Source organism: Sus scrofa, chromosome 6 (assembly GCF_000003025.6).
Source record: "Sus scrofa isolate TJ Tabasco breed Duroc chromosome 6, Sscrofa11.1, whole genome shotgun sequence".
NCBI classification, from domain to species: domain Eukaryota; kingdom Metazoa; phylum Chordata; class Mammalia; order Artiodactyla; family Suidae; genus Sus; species Sus scrofa.
Window position 1 is genome coordinate 37,243,180 of NC_010448.4, and position 26,866 is coordinate 37,270,045.

General features: G+C 37.0%; 1 protein-coding gene across 1 annotated transcript in view; it reads left to right on the top strand.

The window, feature by feature from the left end:
• ITFG1 (integrin alpha FG-GAP repeat containing 1) overlaps positions 1–26,866 on the top strand; it is a 237,279-nt gene that overhangs the window by 49,548 nt on the left and 160,865 nt on the right. The window contains exons 7-8 of the mRNA XM_021094239.1: positions 12,462–12,523; positions 20,487–20,568. Coding sequence (XP_020949898.1) covers positions 12,462–12,523; positions 20,487–20,568 — 144 coding nt within the window. The remainder of the gene's footprint in view (positions 1–12,461; positions 12,524–20,486; positions 20,569–26,866) is intronic.

A 26,866-nucleotide genomic window follows, 5' to 3' on the forward strand; every position in this document is an offset into this window, starting at 1 on the left:
GCTGATTAAGAGTAGAGGGAGAGAAGCTCTCTCTCTCTTGATTTGGAAGGTTCTTCCCATGGTGGGTTTTATCTAGCCTATCCAGGCATGTGGTTTGGAGAAGTGAGCTTCTCTCTCTGATCAATGTTCAGTAAAACATTGTCTGGTAAATAAGCTTTCCATGAGTATAGAAAGAGCAACATTGAAATCATATTAGCTCTTTAATGTCACTAGGGCTCCATTTGGTGCACTGGAGAGGGAATAAGTGACACTTTGGTATTATGGTTATCATTCTGAATAGAATGCCTGCCTGCCTGCCTGCCTGCCTGCCTGCCTGCCTGCCAGCAGATTAAATTCTTTTACCTGTCAGAAAGGATCTGATTTATTTGGGGGCATTATTGCCTTGGTGACCTTGGTTGGTGTCTAATTTATTTCCAGGGAGAGGAACAGGAAAGGCAACCTGAATCAAGTATTTTCTCAGAAATAGATTGACTTGTTTATATTATCATTATAGAAAGCAACTGCTAACTGAAATAAGCTGAATAATCAGCTTAAAAAAATAGTGTGAAAGTGTAAGCTTGAGTTAGTAATGATTTCCTTCTTGAAGAGGAGAAGTTAAAATGATTGAAGAAGTTTAGTGATAGGTTAGTGATAGGTGTTTTAGCGTTCATGAATATTTCCAAAATTGAGTGGTACAGTTTACACTCTGCTTTTTCAGGAAGTATTTAAATACTTCTTATATTATTAATTCAAAGCATTTTCTTTCTTTTCCTGTGTCATTCTTCCTGCCGTTTCTTTGTTCCCTAGCACCTCTAAATAGACACTGGGAATGAAGAGAGAGGAGAGGAAATTAAAGTTTTTCATGTTTTCTCTGTCTTTAGTAGTTGAACAGTGTGTGTGGCAAAGCAGTGTAGCTAAAAGTCTGAATTTCAGGCTAGCAGACTCTGTGTACCTCGTCAACTCTGGGACCTGATGTCTCTTATCCAGGGCCTTACTGTTGTTAAGGAGATGAGACATCAGTGAAGTGAGTGATGAACTGCTGCTTAAAAGTGCTTGAAAACTGAAAAGGCAAATTATTGATAAGGCTCCAATCATATGTAAAGCTTCGTGTCATTTCTTTGCCCAGAGGTCTTCAGTGTGTCTCTTTGTCCTTTAAATTAGATGCTGGTCTCTTAGCCTGAAGATAGTGGGACCCTTGCCTCCTTTCCCACTTTATCTTCTGACTTCCTCTGCTGGTAATCCTACACTACAGTTGAGCTAAACTTGGCTTTTTCCTGAGCAGCCTCCAGTTTTCCTCATTTCCAGGCCTTTGCTTATGTTGTTAAGTCTACCTAAGAGCTTCTCGGCCATGGCATTATTGACATTTTGAGCTGGATAATTCTTTGCTGTAGGGAGCTGTCATGTGCTTTGTAAGAAGCTTAGCAGTAGCCCCTGCCTCTACCCTCTAAACAGCGGTAGTAACCAAAAATGTCTCTTCATGTCGCCAAATATCCCCCTGGGAGGCAAATTACTCTTATGAACTATTTCTGCTCTATATTTAGGCAAATCTCCTACTCCTCTGAGGCTTCTGCCACCTTCCGTCTTCCATTTTTCATTACTAACACATACAGGTTTCATAGTTTACTGGAGACATAATGCCTCCCAGGCAGTTATCTGACTCCTGCCATCATTTTAGATGATTTCATCGTCCACAGCAATGACCTAGCCCAGCACCATGACCTCCTCACCTCAGGCACCTCAGTTCACTCCCTGTACCTTGCAGGTACCAGCAAATAAACTATACCCAAAATCAATAATCAGATATCCCACTCTCCTACCACAGCTCCTATCCTAGGCTGCCTGCTCAAGGGCCTCCCATGCAACACTTCTTGAACCTTGTTGAGACTCCAGTCCACTTACTGATCTTGCGATTTTATGTCCACCCATTCTGCATCCAGCTTCCCTCCCTACCCATGGTACCTCATCACAAACAGCCTCTCATTCTATCACATTCAGATCCAAATCCTACGTAAACCCAGTCACCTACAGTCTTTCTCCAGGAAGAACACATTATAATCATTGAGTTCGAGGCTGACCCTGATCTCACACTCACATCCTAAAGTCAAACCCTCATTTTATTCAGTCTCATAGTTCCTGGACTTTTTCTTCACTTGGTCACACTTTGAAATTGATGTCTCCTTTCTCATCCTGATAGATGTCAGATGGTCTGTCAGTCTCCTTTCCCCTCTTTGCTTCTTCCCTTCTTCTTCCCTCCCTCTTGCTACTCTTGGAGAAGAAAACAGCACACACATTTCAACAACTATTAACAGCTCGTATCAGTTCGTGCTTTGGCAGTTAGCAGTGTATTTGCTCTGAGCAGCTTCAGAGCAAATGCAGACCTCCTTCCTCACCCTGGCCCCCCATATATTTCAGAAAATAAAAAGGGACGGTTGAGTCTTTTCTGCTACTATCAAGTAAACTAATGAAATATCCTTGGGATAACTGTAAAGATATAAATTGGGTCATCAGATATCTAAAACTTTAGACTGTCTTTTACCCAGGAGACTGATATGACATTTAGTAGCAGATTATGTTGCATGGTTTGATGTTTCATCATACCTACTTTCTGAATATAGATATGTTCTTAATCTGATATCCAGGGTTGCATACTGCTGATGATAAACAAGGCAATAATGTATTTTCTGCAGAAATGGAATAAAAGTTTTTGACACTCGGCTTTTTTGACACGATTTTGCAATTGAATATTTTCATTAATAGAACTCTAGAATATAATTTCATTTTAAAACAGTATTTGGACTAAGATACGCCGTTCTTACTGACTGTGTAATAATGAAAATAGAATTTCATGTTTTGCTTCTATTATATAGTGTTTTCCATGTATTAATAAACCGCAAATAGTGGTTCTTAATCACCTGAAGATTACTTTCAATCTTTGTCAGTAATCGACAGAATTGTAATGACATTTTTAACTGTTACTGGTTACCTTTTCATGGGCTTAGATTGCAGTATACACTTATAAATCAAGCTTGTTTGCCTAGGCACTTCACCTGAATTACAAGAACCTGCTTTGACTTTTAATCTGAGTGACAGTTTACAGCATCCTCAAGCAGCACACATTCTGCCAGTAAACTTAAATGATTGTGGTAGCTCATCATATTTTTTAATGCCCATTGTAATTAATGTTCAATAAGTAGTTTAAAGTGTTTGAATTATTATCTAGTCATATTCAAGGTGAATTAAGTCAATTTCTATTAATAGTTCACTTAACTCATTTAAAAATGTTTTGTCCAGGATGTTTACATTTCCCCTTGTACAAATTGTCTATAATCATAAGACTCTTTCTTCATATTGTATGATAGCATGCAAAACAAAGCTATCTGAAAGTATTTATTTGCACCGTTCCTACCCTTGTTTCTGAAATTAGGAAAGCTAGGTTTCTAGTAATTTTTTTTTTTTTTTTAAATCTGAACTGACTGAAATCATGGAATTAAGAAACTTAAATTTTTAATGACCAGGAATCTAATTATACTCTTGTAGCACCAGGGATCTTAGAGACCTTTTAGGGGATCAGGCACTTTGAGAGTATTTTAGAACAATTTTAGTATCCATGCTTAGAAAGACGAAGTAATTAAAATCCTTGTTTTGCTGCAGAGTGGGTCTGCAGCACCAGCTCTTCACACACATTCTGGAGAGAGAACTTTTGCATTTAGCAGGCATCTGCCATTGTAAGAGTAGTCCATCAGAGTACTAAATGGTGGGTTTTGTTTAAGCCTGTGGCATTGAATTTTGGTGCTCATTTTTTCTGGGTGAGCTATTTCAAGAGGAAGGTTTATAGTTGAGGGGTCATTATAATGTGGATTGTTCTGTTCTGTTAGAGATTATGGTATAAATTAAATAACGACAAATTTACAAGGCATCGATAGAACTTTCCTATCTGGCTTAACAAGCCATGTCTTCTCATTTTCGGTATAATGTTTTCATTAAGTTTTAAATAATGAAGTTTCAACTCTTACGTAAGGCTGTTTGACATTAAGAAAGAAAGGTTAAATCCTTCTTATTGAAGTGAGCACTTTAAACATGATCTGTAAATAGCATTCTACACTGCATTACAAAAGGCAAAAAAGACAGTTTAAAAAAGATTAATGAGAGGTTTAGTAGTAACTGTAAGGTTTGCATTACAACTGTCTGTTTCACATATTAAAGATATGCTTTTGAAATTATCAAATTTCTTAAATTATTTCATGTAGCTATTTGAAAGGAAATTTTAATGCATTTAATATATACTTTTCATGTTTAATCATTTCATGTTTAACACATTACGTGTACTTGTTTCTGCTCTAAGATATATATATATTTATAATTTCACTTGTAATGTTGAGAGACTGATCAAATTCCATGATCTTGAAGAAATTATTCTCCGAATTATCATGAATTTCAAAATTCCTATGGCCGGAATGGGTATATAAGCAATTTTTGTAGTTGTTAAGTGTACTTTAGTGTGTATATTGTATTAATAAGATAAGCTTTACCTAATACTTGTTTTTGAATGACCTAGAGGCCATGAGTATGTCTTTTTGTTTTGTTTTGCTTTTTAGGGCCTCACTTGTGGCACATGGAAGCTCCCAGGCTAGGGATCATATCAGAGCTACAGCTGCTGGCCTACGCCACAGCCACAGCAGCGTGGGACCTGAGCCACATCTGTGACCTACACCACAGCTCACGGCAATACCAAATCCTTAACCCACTGAGCAAAGCCAGGGATCAAACCTGCATCCTCATGGATACTAGTTGGGTTCATTACTGCTGAGCCACAACAGGAACTCTCTGTCTCATTATTTTTAACAAGTTGCTTTAACTTGAAGTTTCTTGATGATCTGATCATTTGATTTTAACTTATTTCATATAAAAAGAGCTTTATATACTATAAAATGACATGTGTTGGAAGTGTTAGCATTTCACTAATGTGAGTATTATAACTTCTAAACCTAGTTACCTATCAAGTTTCTGACCAGCACAAATGTCACCTTCTCAGTGAAGCCCTCCCCAATTCCTGCAAATAGTGACTACCTCAGCCAACTCAGTACTCTGCATATATGTTCAGAATTCTAGCTGAGCCATTGCTATGTGCTATTTGTCAGTTTCCACCTGTCTCCTCTAGGGACAAAAAGTTCTCAAAGGCAAGGAGCATGCCTTGTTTGTATTTATCTCTAATACTAAATTGAGTGCCAGGCACAGAGGAGATCCTTAAAAGATGTTGAATCAGTAGGTAAATAAGATATGAAAGAAATATAAAGATCATTTAGTCTAATGACTTCATTTTAAAGGCAAGGAAATGAAGCCCAGGGAGGTTAATGCTTTGCTTTACTTTTTCTAGTTTATTGTAATTTAGTACACTTCAAGCATTTTATCACTCTACTGCTCTAGATCTGGCAAAAATATTCCCTTGTAGTGTGTTCCAGAAATGATGCATGGAAACCATGTAGATGGATTATCTCATTAAGGCCACTGTTACTCTAGTCTGCTGAAGGTTCTTTTTTGGTGCTTGGAAAAGCAAGTTAAGAATAGAAGATAGTACACAAATCAAGAGTTTCTGGACTGGATGGGGCATAACTGCCTACTGCCAGAGATTTGCTTTTGAGTAACTATGAGTTTCAATCATTTTAAATAACTCATTTTCTATATTTAACTGTTCTGCTCTTGAATTTACAAGAATAATCTGCTAAACTCTGCTGACCATGATGTATTGTATTTTGCTGTTCGATCTAATATAGTAGTTGTCAGAGAGACTGACAGCTTCTACTCATAAATTTTACATCATTCATCACTGTGATCAAATTGTGCCACTTAAGAAATAAATTACTTTCAGGTTGAATTTGATTTTAAATATCTAGACACAATTTTTTGTGAGCAAAATTCAGGTTTCTTCTCTAACCTCAATGCCTAAGTAGGAGCCCATCATGTAATGAAAATTAAGAATTCCTTAAAAATGAAGCCATTAGACAGAAATGCATAAAAGATCAGTTTGGTGGCAAAATCCTTTAATATCCTGACAGATACTCAGAAATATTAGCTTCCATTTTTCATCTGCCAGAAGAAATAGCTTTGGATAGTACAGCTTTGTGTAGGTAGCTGTTGAACAGTTAGCCAGTATGACATCTTTATAAATTAGCAACGAGGCATAGATGGACATGATAAGAAAGGGTCAGGATTTTGGAATGAAAGGGACTAATGGAGATAGGAGGCCTTATTGTGTAAACTAAATGGATGCAGACTGCATTGCCCTAAAAAAAACATCAGGCCAGATGCAGTTCTAAAATTTGTACTATAAACCCTTCATTCAAGAAAATTAAATTTCATGAGAGCTAATGGAAAATCAGAAAATCTTAGTGATGATTAATACCAAGTTCCTCTTCTCCGGTTCTTTCCATCCTTAAATGTTATCATCTCTAATGAACCTTTTACCTCTGGAACACAGAGGATTCTTCTAGAAGTTGGAGTGTCTTCTCATATTGGAATTTTAAATTATAGACATTAATTCGAAACCCATAGAAACATTACAAGTTTGGGAAAATTAAAACTGCAAACTCTCCCAAATACCTTGTGACTCTGATCTCATCGGAGTAGAGGAAATATTTGACTTCAGCTGAGATATACATATATGACACCATAGAATTCAAAATAGTACTAATATTTTTGATCTTAGAAGAGCATTAACTTACCATAATTACCTTCATTGCATTTCTCTTAAAAAATGCAACATCCAAGTTATAAAAAACAAATTCCTTGTAATAAAAATACAGTGATTAGAATATATCCAGGTTCTTACTTGTTAAATAGTCTTCATCAAATGAAAATTATTAACCCCCTTAAACATTCAATTTCAGGGCAGTGGAAAGGCACCCATCAGTCTTTTTTTCTTACAGCAAATGTACTTCTGATAAGGATTTGACGGATAAGGAAGGGCAAGGCAGGAGTAGGTTTATTGTTTACCCAGCATTAAGGGCCTTCATTATAATAATGTGGGCCAGTGTTCCAGAGTGTGGTGTGCAAGTCTCTAGTCGGAGCTCTCTGCTCAGCATAGTAAATCTTTGCTTGGGGCCCAGTGTTTCAGGATAGGAAAGAGAAAGGAAGTCGTGAACTTAAAAAGTGAAATTTTAAAATGATCCCTAGAAATTTAGACTTCTTCCTTGGGATAGTGTCTTGTGAATGGGGACCCATTTAGACAGGTTCCTCATATCATCTTACTATATTAATGCATCTGAACAGAATATTATCTGGTAGTGGAGTTCCCATCGTGGCTCAGTGGCTGACGAATCCGACTAGGAACCATGAGGTTGCAGGTTCAATCCCTGGCCTCCATCAGTGGGTTGAGGATCTGGCATTGCCCTGAGCTGTGGTGTGGATTGCAGACGCGGCTCAGATCCCGCGTTGCTGTGGCTCTGGCGCAGGCCGGTGGCTACAGCTCCGATTCGACCCCTAGCCTGGGAACCTCCATATGTTGCGGGAGCAGCCCAAGAAATGGCAAAAAGACAAAAAAAAAAAAAAAAAAAAAAAAAAAGAATATTATCTGGTAGTGTTGTTTGGTAAAGGGAATATAAGAAGCAGGGTTGCTTCTCTGCAAGCAGTATCTAATCAAAATAATAATCTATTAAGAGGATTGATCTATTTATCTTTTTCTCAAATTGAGTCAGTAGACATGTTAATTTTTTTCCATACAGCTTAAAATATTTTGAACTGCGATTTTAAATAAGATTTTTCAGCATTTTAAATATGATATTTCATATTTAAAAACTATATTTCTATAGCAACAACAACTGACTGGAGCTAACTAGTTGCTCTCAGTGACGGGCTCTTTTCAGGTCCTCTTAGTCCCCTGCCTCCTACTGTCTTTCCCATCTGGAGATCTTTAGTCAGTTTGAATGCCCCGTGCCTTTTTACTATTGATCATCTTGGTTGTACTAGGACCTCTTAACTTATTTAAGTTAGATCCTCATGCCTTATAGCACTTGAGTTGATGACCTCTGAGCTTCAGAATGCAATTAAACTGCTGCTGCGAAAAAGGGAAGAGTTGTTGGCATTAACTGGTTTATCTTAATGATTTCAGCAGTCATATGGCCCTTGGTGTACTGTGTTATGAACAAGTGGAAGCAGATGAAAGATAATTTTATTCTACACTCTTATGCTGCCCATTCACTGATATAACTGGGACTAAGAAAAACTGGACGGTACTACAGAACAGATGTGAGCATGAGCTTGGCAAATCCTCCTGGCTCAAGCTTAGAAACAGTACAGATTACTGCTTTGAACTGAAAATGTCTGATGGTTCCAGAAAATACAAAAATATTTTATTAGCTGTGTTTTTTTCAGAACGAACCATATAATATCACTTCTTGCAAATGTAGTGACTCTCAGCATCCAAGGAGAATTTTTTTCATGTAAGAACTCTAAATGACATTATGAACACTATTTTTTTTTAATTTCTCTTGAATATTTTTCTTAAAATGTTGGGATGTCACACTGAAAGGACAGTACAAGAAATCACAAATTTCTGTTTTTCTTTTCACGGTCATACCTGCAGCATAGGGAAGTTCCCAGGTTAGGGGTCGAATTGAAGCCACATCTGCGACCTATGCCGCAGCTTGTGGCAACACTGCATCCTTAACCCACTGACCAAGGCCAGCAATAAAACCCTCACAGAGACATCAGATCCTTAACCTGCTCAGCCACAATGGGAACTCCAAAAAATCACAATTTTTAGTCTCTTCCTTCATACTATACTATGTCAGAAGGCTGTTAGGTGTCCATTATTAATCATTGCCCTTTGTTTTGATTTTTCCTAACATGGTCTAGTTCACATAGTCAAACTTCCAATTTAAGTTTCTAAAACTCTGGCTTCCTTTTGATGCCAGCATTAACCAAAGGGTTTTTCATTTGAAAGGAAGGCTGTGCTGTACTTGGCAGTGATTAAAATGCAGTAGCTTAATCCTTTCAAGCTATGAATGGAGATAATTGAAGCATAAACCATTTAATGTTTCTCTACACACTTACTTGATTATGTGTCTGTATTTTAAGGGAAAGAAACTGCACGTACATTGACTATTTTCACTATTTTACTGGTTAGAATAATCTAATGAAAAGGGGTTTGACTTTGGAGTTTCTATCTTGAATTTTTTAGTAACTCATAATGCAATGTTTTGTTAAGGATTGTTTCTTCAAGTGAATAGCAGTGAAGTCAGCTTTCATCATATCGTTTCTCTTAGTATTTTTTTTTTTAATTAGTTTTCAGGACAGGAAAGGCAGACCCACATCTAGAGTATGTATCTACTCCTGTAAAATGAAATTGCTGCCACTTCTAGAGTGGATGAGATCCAGTGTAATCACCATACCCCCAACACTTTATTGTGCGCCCCAACTTCCCTACCCCACCCCTCAACCTCTTTCTTGAACAGGCACTCTCAAAATATAGTCTCATGCTTACTTTCCTGGTTCCTGCCAGTACATTGTTAGCTAGGTCCTGGACTGAATTCAGGCTACAGGCCCTTTCTTCTTCACATGTCCATCACATTCCTGGTCAGGAGTTTATTACTAAGTTATTTTGTAACTTTACCTCACTTCTTGGCCTAGTAGCCAAGGAAAGAAAGTTGGACACACTGTGGGAAGTGGGACAGATGTCACCTAATGGGGGCAGAAATTTCTCCACCATCTTCCAAAAAGAGAACACTAGCCTTTGGGGGAAACTTCTCCATCGTCTTCAATCAGAAGGGAATATCAGCCTTTATCAGTCCACTGCCGCACTGCTCTACAAACCTATTCACGTGCATCTGGGGATTCAGGATTTTCAGATTATCACCTAGATGTTCCTGTTCTGTGGGCCAGGTATCATTCTTTCCCATCCAGTGCTCTGACCTTAACATAGCAGGCCCGTAGGTTGAGAATTCAGTCTTCCTGGGATCTCCTTTATATTAAGTCCTGGCCTTAGTCCTTAGCTTTCCTTGCCTTCCTACAGCAGGAGGTGAGAACCTCTTGTTTTGCTTCCTAAGAGGCTCTCTGACTTTCACACTTAGCTTTTAATTTCTCGTTAGTCATGTTCAGCCTTTGTGTCTTGCCTATATTTCCTCAAATTATCTTAGCAATAGCCATCTAACTCCACTGTCTTTATATTAGTGTTTATCTCACATGTCTCAAAAAGTCTTAAATACCACACTCAGTGGTGCCTTCCCTTCCACCAGAGTACTATACCAAGACAACACCAAGAAAAGGTAGTGTGGCTGTCTGTGTGCTACTTACCCCCAGGGAAGGAATCCTTCTTGCCAGCACCATGATAGGTGATCCAACGCCAAAATCTTAGTGTCTGCTTTCTAAGGTCACTTTTGGTATCAGCTGATGTAGCTTGGGTTCCCTATAAAGACTCCGGGATGGAGATTAGCATACAAGAATTTGGGTTTTAGGAAGTGTTTTTGTAGCCAGTATGAGAAGGGAAGAGTTGGGCTATGATTCAGTGTCAGTAAAAGCCTCAGATGACATGGGGACCTCGGAAGGTGGAATGGCCCTGCAAAGCTGTCCGGAGTTGTGGTGAGGGGGTCTAGTCTTTATTCTTCTGAACTGACTAGTTGCTGTATGCAGGCTGGTACAGAAAAGGACACAACCTTTGGCAAGGGGGGGGTCTTCAGCCAAAACTGGTCTTAAAAGAGCTGACTACTTAAAGCTGCCTGTCAGTGGCAGTTTCAGCAGCTGAGGGAATAAGTCTTTCATTCCTCTGAGAGGTCTCGGTGGCGTGTCACAGCAACCATTACAGTTTTATTGAGTGAATTAGTCTTAATCATGTGGGAGGGTAAGGACTTTATTGCTTTGTTGACTAAAATTTTTTTCTAGCTATCATTTCATTCTCATTTCATTCGAAGTCTGAGACATGATTCTTTATATTGAATTGTTAATAATTAATTGTGTCTATTTTTATTTTTCCGCATAATGAATTATTTATTTTTCTGTAACCTCTTTACATAGTTGAATGATGACATGAAATTTTTAAAAAATCTATTTTACAAGGTACTTCCAATCCCTCATCTCACTTTACTATTTTTCAACGTCTTAATAAATAGCTAGTGAAGCTGTGAAAACAGAATCAGCACACGTAGTGTACGGGAGTAGCCATAAATGAGCCTGGACACGTAGGTAGTTAGGTCCTCCCCTGAGGGATGATGAGGTTTTCCCTGTGTTCTCAAAGAGAAGGAATGATGTCAGATTTTCGCTTTTCTTTCTTAATCATGCTGATGTCAGTGCGAAGGATACATGGGCTGTAACTGTCTCAACATTCAAAGCTCAGAAGCTGGGAGTTTTCCTAGATGAGTCTAGGTGTAAACACTTCATTAGGAATCTGTGTTTGGCAAATTAAAGAAATGATCTTCATAAAAACTACTTTTCTATATCTGCAGACAAGACATCCTTAGCACGGTGAAAATAAATGCAGAGGTACTTGATATATTGCCATAGACAATTGTTCCACTTAGGAGTTTTGAGTTAAGCTAATAATAAAAGTGAACAAATTACATAGCTTTCCAAGAATTCTATGAAAATCTTTATCATTGTAATTATTACATAAATTAACTTCACTAAATTCATATAAAGCCTTTACAGAAAACATTAACATATAAATGATAGTTTTCTAAACATTTAATGAGATTAAAAAAAAACCCATTTCTTTAAAATAGTCATTGTGTTCACATCACTTTCCTTTTTTCAAAGCACGAAAGAATAATGTCATTTTAATATTCCTATGAGTCATCTTATCATTTTAAAACTTCTGTATTCATTAAGTAAAATCACCATTATGCATACAAAATAAATGTTGCTACTAGAATAGACTTGCAGATTACCTGGACTTTTTGCATTAATAGATTGTTTGATTTGACTGTCAACCTAATGTTTTTCAAAAAATTTTATTAAAATTCTTGTACTTTCCACTGAAACAAACGTTTTTTAGTTGGAATATATGAAGGCAATTCTGCTACTTAAAATTTGAAGTACAATTTATTGTTTATTTAACATGAGTGCTAAAGATTGTAGATGCTGTAATACTATTATTTAAAATAATCCTAAAACCTGACTGTGATACATAGTTAAGTGTTGCTTTTAGGGTGAGAAAGCAAAATGTGATTATGAATAAAATGTGTTTTTTTAAAAAATATAATCTACTTTAGGATTCAAATGTGTAAGATAAAAAGTAGTACACAGAATTTTTCTTAAAAATAATGGATGTTATTGAAGGACTAATGCCAAATGCTCCCTTTAAATACATTTTCCTTAATTGTACTAATATAGAGTCATCCACTTTCTATTCTTTGATGGACCAAGCTCATTAAAATGCAATTTAAAATATGTTTAAGAACAAATGTACTAAAATTGTTTTTATGTATTGTGTTTCTTCCTGTTTGTAAATGTGCACATCAGTCACAAAACCTGCAATTCTATTATTTTCCTTCTAGATTTATTCCTCACAACATTGTCTGCCTCTGGTACCTTCCAGTTTGAGATATGGGAAAATGTGGTAAGAAATCTTTTCTTTGAAGCATTTTTAAATGATGGCTTTCAGTAAAAGCACACAATTTTAGAAAATAAAATGAAAGTAATCACTTGGTTGGTTGGTTTCAACAATAAATGAGCAACTTTAAGAGCTTTTGGTTGCATTGCTGCATTCAAACTGCTGAATATTGCTGAAGGAAATGATTCATTCAGCATCAGTTCCTCTGCAGGTTTTTAGGCATGACTGCCAATTAAACCAATCAGTCTGCCCTAATGTGCGGGTTAACAGGGCCCCTGCTAGGCTGTCAGCTGTTGAGAGAGGTGCCTGTCATTTAATTTGTCAGCATGATGGTTTATTGAAGAAAAATCCCTTTTAAAAGACTAATATTTCCTCCTTGCCTTCAGGCTTATATAAAAAGAATAAGTGCAGCAAACACTAAATTTACTGCCAAGTTGACCCAGATTAAGGAATCTTTTCCAATATAGATTTTTTAATTGCAAGTAGAATATTCCCAAACAGATGTCATGGTTTTATTTTATTTTTATCTTGACATAGATTATATGAAAGGTTAATAAAGAATAGACTGCCTAAAATTGTAAAGCTGAATTTCAGGTACATAATAGAGGACAGGCTTTGAGGACAGGCCGAATTGGCTGAGTGACATTCATCAAGTAATGGTCAGGTATTAAATCTCACTTTCCTCATATGGAAAATAGGTAGAAGAGTGTCTACATCATTGAATTGTTGTGAAGATTAAATGAAACAATGTGTGTAAAGTACCTGACACCATAGTAGATACCAAATTTTACTTTTACTTCTCAGCTATTTACTCTTGTTTTTTGCTCAATCCAAATTAAACCCATAACATTTTATAGATTTTTGTTAAGATACTGATGAAAAATAAGCAAATCTTAAAGCTGTAAAACACCACCCTATGGAAGGAGGTTCATTATCGCCATCTCTTATAGGATAGTTATGACTCAGATTTCTTCCTGAAAGGAGACTAGAATAAAAGAAGAGCTTTGTTTAGACAGGATTAGGGCTTTTAAATACTACACTACTTCTGAACTAAGCAATTTGATTCTTTTTTTTTTTTAATGAGGCAAAGAAAAAGAAGACATCTCAGAGTTCCCTTTGTGGCTCAGTGGGTTATGAACCCGACTAGTATTCATGAGGATGCGGGTTCGATCTCTGGCCTGGCCCAGTGGGTTAAGGATATGGCGTTGCCATGAGCTGTGATGTAGGTCACAGACATGGCTTGGATCTGGCATTGCTGTGGCTGTGGTGTAGGCCGGCAGCTGCAGCTCTGATTTGACGCCCAGCTTCCATATGTCTCAGGTGTGGCCCTAAAAAACAAAAAAGAAGGTATCTAAGCCAGAAAGATTTATTTTTGTTTACTATATTTTTAGTGTAGTTGTATTTGTTTTTCTGATGATAGAAGTATAGATGTTATATTCTTAATGATTAATGTAAATGAAACCTTCCACTAGTTGGGGATTTTTGTTTTCAGGTGGCCTTGAAAACAATACTTCAGGTAAATGTTGAAGTATTAGAAAGTGAGAAAATCATTCATTTTGATTGATTAACATATCTTTCTAGGAGAGAAAGACCTCATTAGAAAGAAATATAATATGGTGGTATACTTTTAAAAATATTATATCCTCTCAGCCTAGGCTAGTTTAAAGGTAATAAAGTGAAGCGTTGCATTAGGAAAAAAATCTTCACAAAGAGACTAGATTTTGATTGGGATCTTTTTTCCCTTTGTTATTATTTTAATTTAAAGAGAATTAATCAATTGGCTATTTGACAATAAAAACAATTTTTCTTCCAATAAAACAGCTAGGTCAATAAGATACTCATGTTAACAGTAATATAAAAGTCATTAGTACAAATTAAGGAGAATGTAGATTCAGAATTAACTAGTTTGGATAAAGTGTAGATTTTATAAAACGGGAGGATCATTTTTAGTTGGAGATTGGGCAGACAATTTGCAGTAATACACTAATTGACAAAAACTCAAGCCATGTAAGACCATATAAGCTAATAGAAGAATATGAGCGGCAACAAATATTTTTAGTTAGTTGTTTGCACAGCTCCATGGTAGGTGCTCTGGGAGCTTGGAAGTGGACAGAAAACCAGGAGGAGAGCTAAGACATGAGTGTAGGCAGCTCTGTATGATGATGTGTGATGAGAGGTACAAACCTCATGCTACAAAGAGTTAAAAGACCAAGCAGCTGCTTCCATTCGGTCCTCCACATTTATCAGAGACGGCTTCCCAAAAGATGTGGTATTAGAAATGGCTAGTACAAAAGAACACGGCTTTACTATATAGCACAGGGAACTATATTCAATATCCTGAGATAAATCATAATCGAAAAGAATATAAAACCATGTGTGTATGTATATACATACATGTATCTATATATACACACACACACATAACTGAAACACTTTGCTCTATAGCAGACATTAACACAACACCGTAAACCAACTTTACCTCAACAAAAACATGAAGTACATTAAATTTACAAGGAAATAGCTAGTACAGATGAGCAGGATTTTAGTGATTTGAGGTAAGAAAAAGGAAGAGGAAAGCAAGAACATACACAGGAAATACAGGATTTAGAGAGTAAAAAGAGGCTGGTTTGGGCCAGAATATGCAAAGATAAAGGGAGGTAAGATTAGAACAATTGGTTTAGACAAGATCAGCAAAGGCCTTGACTCCTAAACTAAGTAACTTGATCTTTTAAAAATTTATGGAGAAACTTAAGTCCTAAAGGTTTTAGGACTGAGAGTGAGATAAATAGAGCTTTCATTATTGCAGTTAGCCTGGCTATTGCATATCAGATAGGTAGCGTGAAAAATCTGAAGTTGGGGAGATAAACATAGGTGGAGTTTACTATAACCTGGCATAGAGGTGTATGATTAAAGAATAAAATGCTGGGACTAGACCAGGAGGGATAGCTATGAGAAGACAGCTTGGCCATTAATGCAAGGGTAAACGTGTGTTCTGTGGTGGTGACCGGTAACAGAATAGACAAGTATCTCATTTAGGGCAGGAGGAAATATATTTTAGATAAGAGATATATCAAGGAAATGGTTAGAAATGTAGGACTAGAACTCAAGGAAGAGAGTAGGCAAGTATCATGAAGACTTAAGAAAAGAATGGTAAAGCCAGACCCTTATCACCCACCACCCTTTGTCAGAAACTTTCAATCTTGGCATTTACTGCCACTTTAGACAAGATGATTCTTTACTGTGGACATCTGCTCTGTGCATTGCAGGTTGTTTAGCAATGACGCTGGCCTCTACTCACGTAGATGTTAGGCTCTGCCTCCTAATTGTAACAGTCAAAAATGTCTGTAGACATTGCCCAAAGTCTTCCAGAGAACAAAATCACCTCCAGTCAAGAACCACTGCCTTACGTGAATAAAGATGTAGACACAGGAGTCTTCATAAGTTGCTTCCTGATCATTTTTTAACATAAATATGGCATATTTGTTTTGTTTTGTTACTTTATTAAAGTATAGATTTAGTCTCTTGTGCCAGTTTCTCTCTACAGCAAAGTAACTTGATCACACATACAAGCATACACACGCACACACACACACATGCACATATACACATTCATTTTTATACACATTATTTTCCATCATGGTCTATCACAGTAGACTGTTCCCTGTGCTATACAGTAGGACTTTATTGTCTATCCATTCTAAATGTAATAGTTTGCATCTACTAACCCCAATCCCAATCCAGCCCACTCCCTCTCCCCACCTCCCTTGGCAACCATAAGTCTTTTCTGCATGTTTGCGAGTCTGTTTTTATTTTGTAGATAGGTTCATTTCTGCTATATAAATATAATGTTTATATAAATATAATATTAAAACCTGCAGGCCAAAGCATAAGTAATAATCCATGAAAAGATACTTGGTACAACATAGCACTGTGGTTGGAATTCAAGCAGAAAATGGCAAATCCCCTGTCAGTGGCAGTGCTTCACTTGTGGGTAGCAGAAACAATAGCATTACTACTAGCATTCCTACTACTAATAATAGTTAATGTTAACTAAGTACATAGTTGTGCATATGCTGTGGTAATAAGCACTTTATATGGATTATTTTACTAATCCTCACAAAAACCTTCTAAAAATTCATTTGAGATAAGTAAATAGATGCTTACATACATTGAAACCAACTTATTCAGACCTCAGGGCTGCAAAGAGTGGGGCTGAGAGTTGAGCTAGGAAATCTCTCTCTAAAACTTGTACCCTTGAATCATTACACGATCATTCCAGGAATCAAGTAGGTGAAAGAAAAGTTAAAGGAAATAGCTGTAGCAGAACCCTTAGGGAGTTGGCCCAATTTTGGATCATAGGACTCCAGTGAAGGCCAGTAACAACAGCATGTTAAAGATTGGGACAGAGTGGAATGAATGAGCCTTAAATAGCAGTCCACGAAAAAAGAGTTTGCAGCTCAGAAGCCACAGGACTGACATAAAAATACTTTATACATTTTATGGAACATTTTCTAATCAGTCATTAATCCTCTCTAAACCCTGCAAGTACACAGTACAATTATCCCCTTCTAACAGTTGCAGAACTGAGATCCAGAGCAGTAAGTGGCTGTTCCAAAGTGATACAACTTATTGATCAAAGCAGGACTGAAACCCATGTCATCTAGCTACATGTCTAGTGCCCTTTCTACTAGACTATTCTGCTTCTCCGTATGATAGAGTGTTGATCACATTTGTCTTCCTTACATTGAAAAGCAGCTTCATCATTAAAAATAAGTGTAGTCAAATATCACTTTTAAAATGTGTCGTCTAATAAGAGTGATGATGAAGTTTATGGAATCATTTTTGTTAAATACTGTATATGTACGTGACACTAATCTGAATAGAAATTAAGTTCTGTAGGGTTCTACTGCCAAGTAGAGTAAAGAACAGGTAATGATAATGACGGGAAGGTAAATTCAGTACAGTTAACTATTGCCTTTTTCCCCAGCCATGTCATATATATAATGTATTCTGCATGCTCTAGCTGTAGCAAGAATATATGATTCTGGATGGACCTAGAAAATATCAAGCTAAGTGAAGTCAGTCAAACAATGAGACACCAGCATCAAATGCTGTCACTTAACATGTGGAATCTGAACAAAGGACACATGAACTTCTTTGCAGAACAGATACTGACTCACAGACTTTGAAAACCTTGTTTTCCAGATGAGGTGGGGTGGGGGGTGCACTGAGGGTTTGGGATGGAAATGCTGTAAAATTCGGTGGCGATGATTGTTGTACACCTATAAATGTAATAAAATTCATTGAGTAATTAAAATAAATAAGTAAAGAATATATGATTTTCTTTTTCTAGCGGTTAGAAGAGGATGTTCTTATGTCAAGGTTGATGGTGAATGTAGCATCTTAGACATGGGAGGCTTGTCAATGTTTCTTGATGGAGATGCATCATGAAATTATACAGGCATACATTGTTTTATTGCACTTCACGTCATTACACTGCACAGATAATACTTTTTTTTTTCTTTTTAACAAATTGAAGGTTTGTGGCAGCTGTGTTGTGTCAAGCAGGCATATCAGTACCATTTTTCCAACAACATTTGGTCACTTCACATCTTCACATTATTTTGTAATTTTCACAATATTTCAAACTTTTTCCATATTATTGTATTTATTATGATGATCTGTAACCATTGATCTTTGGTGTTACTATTGCAAAAAGATGACAGCTTACTAAAGGCTTAGGATAATGGTTAGCATTTTTTTAGCAATAAAATATTTTTAATTAAGGCATGTATATTTTTTTAGACATGCTGTTGCGTGCTTGATGTACTACAGTATAGTATAAAAATAGCTTTTATATACACTAGGAAATTGGCATCCATGTTTCTTGCTTTATTGCAATACCCAAAGTATGCCTATACTAAAAACATTCCTAGATATATTTTATTAAGTTTATCAGAACTTCGCTGGGGTAATTCATTCACTTAAGTCAGTATAATAGGTTGATACTCAGCTTTATGTTATATGAAGTTGATATATTGTAAGAGAGATTTTTCCATTCATTGAAGAATAATTAGGTCTGCTCTATACCCAATGCTGTGATCTTTCTAGAATGGAAATTCACTTGACAATTCAGTCAGAAATTTTGCAGCTTTGATGTGTCTTTAGTGTAATTTCAGGTACTTGGTAAGACTGGAGGGGAATCTTAAGGCTTAAGATATGATGCAAATAAGATTGCCTTAGAAAAATCATTCAAAAAATATATGAGGTACTTTTGTAATGGCAGGAAAAACGTTTCTGCATGTGGGTAATGGAGTATTAAAATGCTTGGAAAATTGCCTGTCACAGGACAAATGTTACTTATTCAAGATCCTTAAGCATTTAGTCTTCATGCTTTCAGATGGCAATGCCTTTCTTTGTAAATGTTGGAAATGATTTTTGAAAAAACTAACTTGCAGATCTGCAATATCCTTGGAGGAACAAAAAAGGAAAATGTCCTTAATTTGTTTAATATGTTAAAATATACAAGTAACCTCTCTGTAAAGTATGTAGGAATAAGGGTCAGTATATCAAATAGTGCATAGAGAAATCAATTATAAGAAAGCTCCATATAAAACTGAGAAATCAAAACCCAAGTGCAGTGTTTTGGTTTATTTTGTGTGTGTAGTAATCTAAAATTATAGAAAGGAAGGGCAATAATTATATATATATATATATATGTATATATATATATTATTTTTGTAAATCAGACATTCCAGTTTGGAAACAGTAACTGAAGCAAAGGGTCTCTAATAGATGCTCCTTTTTTGTTTAGCTTAGCACCTCTCTTCAGTACCTGACAGCTGTTGTACTTGTTCGCTCCTTCTGATTTTTTGCCTTTTTTTTTTTTTTTTTTTTTGTCTTTTTGCCTTTTCTAGGGCCACACCCGCAGCATATGGAGGTTCCCAGGCTAGGGGTCTAATCGGAGCTGTAGCTGCCAGCCTACACCAGAGCCACAGCAAGGTGGAATCCGAGCCACGTCTGTGACCTACACCACAGCTCGCAGCAATGCCAGGTCCTTAACCCATTGAGCGAGGCCAGAGATCGAACCTGCAACCACATGGTTCCCAGTTGGATTCGTTAACCACTGAGCCACCACGGGAACTCCTCCCTTTCTGATTGATACATGAACTTGGGTTGATAATGATTAGGTCATTTAAGGATGAATCTAATACTCATCTCATTTGAATATCTTTTCTTAATTGAACCTCAACAAAATCTTCACTTGAAATCTATAAAAAATAATATCTTTCCTACTTTCTTGTACCACATGTATGTTACCTTCAGAAAGTCTATTTTCCTGACTTGTATCTCCCAACTGGACTATACACTCTTGGAAGGCTGGAACTATTTTTTATACTTCTTTTCATTCATAGAAATCTTCCATGGTAATTAAAAGTAGAAGTCACTCATTCTGTCTGAAATCATGGTGATGATTTAGTAAAGGGTATCAGACGTGAATAGAAAGCACTCCAGATGCACATCTTCAACTCAGAACAGTTTCTTTTATGATAAAATTAGAAGAGAAAATTTGGATTTTTTTTTTTTTTGTAGTATAGCAAAAGCCTTAAATTATTTATTTCCATACTTTAGTTAAAATGATTTGTTTCGGAGTTCCCATTGTGGCACAGTGGTTAATGATTCTGACTAGGAACCATGAGGTTGTGGGTTCTATCCCTGGCCTCGCTCAGGAGATTAAGGATCCGGTGTTGCCATGAGCTGTGGAGTAGGTCGCAGATGTGGCTCAGATCCCGCGTTGCTGTGGCGCTGGCATAAGCCAGTGGCTACAGCTCTTTTCGACCCCTAACCTGGGAACCTCCATATGCCATGGGTGCGGCCCTAGAAAAGGCAAAAAAAAAAAAGTTTTGTTTCACATTTGACAAGTGAATGGATTATGATAGTCTAATCAAAACTTTTCTGCCTTTAACAGGATGGAAATTTCTCTCTCAGTACTGTGTTTGAAAAACCTCAAAATATGATGGTGGTTGGACAGTCAGCATTTGCAGACTTTGGTAAGGTTGCTGTTGTCTTTGGAAGTTTCCCTATCTCTCTAGCTAGTAATTAATTCCACGTATCCAAAAATAACTTCAGTGTATTCAGAACTATTACTGATGTAAAAGATATGTATGCTAGGGGAGTTCCCTTTGTGGCTCAGTGGGTAGCGAATACACCTAGTATCCATGAGGATGTGGGTCTAATCCCTGGCCTCACTCAGTGGGTTAAGGATCCGGCATTGCTGTGAGCTGTGGTGTAGGTCACAGATGCGTCTTGGATCCCACATTGCTCTGGCTGTGGCACGGCTGTGGCCCAGCTGCAGCTCCAATTTGACCCCTAACCTGGGAACTTCCACATGCCACAGGTGCAGCCCTAAAAATAAAATAAAATGAAGTTAAATTAAAATAAAAATACATACTCTGGTATTATACCTGGCATGTGGTCTACCCCCTAATACAATAAGGAGCAATTTATGACATGTATGTTTAAGTTATATTTTGAGCTTAAGGGACTCCTGTTGGCAGGAGTAACATGCAAAACAAGGATGTCTGCTGAGGCTTTTCCAGAGAATACCAAATAGTAATTATCACGGAGTTTTGATGTGTATCCATGTTTTGGAACCAAAAAAAAATTTTTTTTGAAGGATTACCCTGACCTCTTGAAACTACTTCAATATTAAAAAACATTTTTATTTACATCTTAATGCCCAATAAGAGTATCTCTGTCTCAAGTATTTGCCACAAGAGGACCTATGAATCTCCTAAGATTCTACACAGTAAATCAGGTTCACATTGATTAAGATCTTCCAAAACACATAGGGCTCTTTCATCTTTTCTCAGGGTTATTATTGCAGGGATTTTGGTGTTAGATGGAAAAGTGGCCTAGATGAGACCACGACTTAAGACTCCAAAGCTCACTTCCATCCTCCTTTTCCTTCACTCTGCCCACAAGCACCTCAGCCTGTTCCTCAAAATGTGGACGGTATGTCTCCACCTCCAAATGAGGATGGTGACAACCACCTCACAAGGCTTTTGTGAATAGCACAGTGTAAGTAAAGCGCAGTAACAGGAACACAGTAAGCACACAGGAGATTTTTCATAAGATTTGTTTGGTCTTGTCCATAACTGCTCTTTCCATAACTGACCAAATTGAGTCATTGTTCAATGTCAAAGAGTTATGTCCCATGGCAACTAAAGGAGAAGGTTTGATGGTGTTATTTGATTGAAATTTCAACATGAATTCCTCTGTTATATACTTATTTTAGTTTTATTACATTGACTGTTTCTTTGATTTTGAGCAAATTTCTGGGGCCTGATTTATAGCTTTTAACATGCATAGTCAGGTAATAAGATACATGAATTTTTCTTTTAATTTGCTGATCGATTTGATTAGCTGGATTAATGACAAATCCCTGGGCAAGTCTTCTCTAGGGAAAAAAGTACATATGCATTATATAATCCTCAGGAGGTTCACAGTCCTCCCTTAGGCTTTAGTTAATATCCTCCAAATCAGAGTTACTTGTTTTATGAATGTGTTTTGTATGATAAGGTATTTTGCTTGTAATAAAGTTATTAGTAGCTTTACTTAAAAATTTTTAATTGTGATAACCATAAGCATAGACATTTACACATCTCTATTTTTTAAGTGCCAAATATAGAATATAGTCAATTAAACATAACTATTTCTCACCTATTTTAATAATTTTAGGTAGTATATCAGTAAACTTTGTTAAAGTATCAGTAAATTTTAAATAAATAGCCCACTCTGTCTTTTTAAAACCTGATGTATTTTTAGCTGGGTATTATCAAAAAACAGGATTGCTATTGAGTCCAAACAGATGGCATCAAATAAGCTTATGAATATTAATATGTAAAAATATGCATTTTCCTATATATTCAAATACGTCTGTGAATTGTATCCTATCCTCCATCCTCCACCCCTCCCACTCCTTTTGAACCAAGGCAAGGGAAGTGACTGATAGCCAGGAAGTAAGCATGATATCAGAAATTAGCCATTCATTTGGTTAAAAAAAAAAAAAAAAAAAAAAAGCACATGTTTGGATACATGATATAGCTCACAGGAAGAATCTTGTACTTAAAAGGAGTTAAAGTTTAAATTACTCCCTGCTCACTTAAGTTGTCTCGTAACAGAATTTTTTTACAGCTGTGATGACGTTTTTAGCTTCTAACGTAAAATGTTTTTTAAAGATATCCAAAAAATCTACTCTAAATTAAGGCTATGCTAGTATAGCCAAAGGGAGGTGTGTAGGGTGAAATCAAACAGATCAAGAACCTTGAGCAAATAAAGCAAGGGAATAATTATTCAAAATTCTGTAATTGTATTTATTCCCTTTATAAGGCAAAGAAATGCTTTCTCAGAAATCAACTAAATAAAACTCGGAAATGTTACAGAGACAATAAAAGTGATAGTCATGTAAACTCTGTTGGGAGAAAAGAGCAGAATAGTATGTTGTACAATAATGCAATATGATCATAAAAAATCAGACTAGAAAGAAATATATCAAAATGACAATAATGGTTGTGTTAAAGCAGGATAATAGATTATCTTATTCCCTGTTTTCCAGTTTTTCTTTTATGTAGTGAGATTAATTTAATAATGAAAAATAAATTATAGGAGGCTAACAGTCAGTTGTGGCGAGAAAGAAACCAAGGTGTGTACTTAAAATATTTAGATTTTTTTTTTTTTTTTTTTTTGGTCATAGTACTTCTAGGTTCATAAATAATTGGCTCTATCTATCCTCTTAGTTGCATGAGCAAAACTCCTTTATAGAAGGTCATGTATTTTTATAGTCTTTAACTCCTACAAATAAAATGCAAAATTAGACCAATGTCATGCTTAAAATATTATACTGACTCCTATGGAAGAAAACAGATTTTCAAGGTAAGGTCCTTGACTTTAAGGAATTTACAGTCCACTTGGGAAGACAGAAGATAAATATGTAACAAGTGCAAGAATACTGAAACCAACAATGCCATAGTATGAAAGAAACCAAACTCTTACTTCATTGTTAATTATGGAATTAATGCCACAGACAAGGTGCAAAATTTTGGCAATACAGATCACTCTAGGCTGAGAAAGGATATGAAGCCTCCTGGAAAAAGTGAGATTTTAGACTAGACTTTGAAGCACATCTGAAGTTTGGCTAAATATATGTGAAGGTATAAAAACAGGGTATGATTAGTGACTAGTAAATAAACTGTTTGGCTTGAATAGAGAGTTTCTGTGAAAATGTAGAAACATAAAAATGGAGTGGAAACACATTAGATTACCAAATGAATGACATATGGATACGTGTTAATTTTATACTGTCATAGCAGTGGGAAGTGGAACTTTTCTGAACAGCTTCGTTGATACAGTCATCCCTAGGTACCGAGGGGGGTGAGTTCTAGGACCACCCCCACCCCCGACCAGTTCCCCCTACCTACCGCCAGATACCAAAAATCTACAGAAGTTCAAGTCCCTTATACTGTATAAAATTAAATAATATAGTCAGTCCTTCATATCCAGGACTTCTGCAGTTGGTTGAATACATGGATGTATATAACACATGGATATGTAGGGCCAACTATACCTTTTTAAATTAACTTTAGAAAGTAAAGTTAAACAAAATCTTGTGGTCTGATGGTATATGCAGATGGTAATGCTTCTTGGACATGGAATAGAAATCCTAGAGAAGACTTTTAGAATCTCTGAGATGCCTGAGATTTTTATACCAAAAGAGAACTGGATTTAAACAGTTTTAAATACTGGATTTGTGAAATTCCTGGTGATCTAGTGGTTAAGGAGTCAGCATTGTTGCTACAGTGGTTTGGGAACAGTCCCTGGCCTGGGAACTTCCATATGCCATGGGTGCAGCCAAAATAAATAAAATGAAATAAAGTAAAAACTGAATTTTCTAGACATTGAAACCACTCGTATAGGCTGACTACATCAATAATTTGAGGGACAGATATAAGAAACTTTACAAAGAAAGAATTGGTAAATATAGTGATTGGTTTGTCACTTTTCTAGTGTTTTCTAGAGTTTTTTAAAAACTGCCTCTGAATGACTGAAAGAATCATTCTTTTCTCTACCATTCTTCATAGAGAGGTAATCAGGAGAGTAAACTGGTTTGGATATTAAGATACATTAGAGGAGTTCCCGCCGTGGCTCAGTGGTTAACGAATCCGACTAGGAACCATGAGGTTGCAAGTTCGATCCTTGGCCTTGCTCAGTGGGTTGAGGATCTGGCATTGCTGTGAGCTGTGGTGTAGGTTGCAGATGTGTCTTGGATCTGGCGTTGCTGTGGCTCTGGCGTAGGCTGGCAGAGACACCTCCAATTAGACCCCTAGCCTGGGAACCTCCATATGCATGGGTGTGGCCCTATAAAGACAAAAAGAGAAAGAAAAAAAAAAGAAGAAGCTACATTAGAGTCATTTCTTTAATAATACTAATAAGACAACACAGCTGGAACATTTTTGAAACATAGTTTAGAAATAAAAACAAAGCAAATTTGAAAGTCTTCCAAGAGCTAAGAGATTAAGACCTGAATGACTTCTCCAAGAAAGAGTGTAAATAGACTTTGGGATAAGGAGGGAGAAAAAGAAGTGTTAAAAGGTGGTCAGAGGGAGTTCCCGTTGTTTCTCAGTGGTTAACGAATCCAACTAGGAACCATGAGGTTGCAGGTTCGGTCCCTGGCCTCACTCAGTGGGTTAAGGATTCAGCATTGCTGTGAGCAGTGATGTAGGTCACAGATGCAACTCGGATCCCGTGTTGCTGTGGCTCTGGTGTAGGCTGGCGGCTACAGTTCCAATTAAACCCCTAGCCTGGGAACCTCCATATGCCGCGGGTGCAGCCTAGAAAAGGCAAAAAGACAAAAAAAAAAAAAAAAAAAAAAATTTAAAATGTGTTGCACCAGAATGATCATGAAAAGACTTTTGGATTTACAGGTTAGCAGGGCCCAAAAGGTGTCATTTACAGAGCTCTTTAGTGGTTCAGGAACCATAGAAATCAGCTAATAAATAGTGGCTACTGCTGGTTATTATCTCTGGGCCCTGACCTCACACTTGAGAGATCTGCAACCATAAATGTCTCTAATAGTTAATCAATCATCTTCCAGAACACATGTTTTGTGTCTTACCCTACTATATCACCTTTTAAACTGTAAAGGTTTTTTTTTTTTCGAGGTAGGCTCAAAATATGAAGATCTAGAATTTATGCAAATAAGGTAATCTCTCTTTATTAAATGACATAGGACAAAACTAGAAAAAATTAGGTACAATTTTTGTCAAAACAATTACTTACATCAGGCTTAGAGAAAATATTAGTTTTGTATACAATGTCAGATATAGTAGAGATCAATAAAAAGCTCCAAACCAAGGGGAAAACAGAAACCTTAACAGACTGTAAGCATTTTCTGTAGATTGCATCATATTTTAAAACTCATTGTGGGGCAGGATCAAGATAGCAGAGGAGTAGGACATGGCACTTGTCTTCTCCCACAAACACATCAAAAAAAAAAAAAAAAAAACTGCATGCAGAACAATTTGTATAAAACATCTACTGAGCATTGGCAGAGGACCTCAGACTTCCAGAAAGGGCGAGAAGCCCTCCTTACAGCTGGATAGAACAAAAGGAAAAAGAGAGAGAAAAAAGGGAGGAAAAAAAAAAAAAGGAATCAGAACAAGACCAGCACTCCTGAGAGGGAGCTGTGAAAGAGGAAAGGAATCTGCAAACCAGGAGGCCACCTAACCAACAGGAAGATCAGCCAGGACCGAGCGGGAGCCTCAAAGCCTCAGAGAGGGAGTTCCCATCTTGGCTCAGCGGTTAACAACCCCAACTAGTATCCATGAGGACGTGGGCTCAATCCCTGGCCTCGCTCAGTGGGTTAAGGATCCGGCGTTGCTATGAGCTGTGGTGTTGGTCACAGACACAGCTTAAATCTCACGTGGCTATGGCTCTGGCATAGGCCAGTGGTTACAGCTCTGATTGGACCACTAGCCTGGGAGCCTCCATATGCTGTGGGTTCGGCCCTCAAAAGACAAAAAAAAAAGAGAAGAAGAAGCCTCGGACAGAAGCACAGCAGCCAGTATGCAGAGGACAAAGTAGGGAGAGAGCCGCACAGACCATCAGTACCACTGCTTGGTGCACCATAGCCTGAGACACTTGAGCAGGGCTGAACTCTGAGACTCAAGCTTCAGAGTTTAAGGACTAGGGTTGGCTGTGTGGAGACACCATGAAGGGACTAGGGGGTGAGGTGCCGCAGCCAACAGAGAGCGGGAGGAGGCCTGGGTCCCTGAGGAGCAAAGCACCATT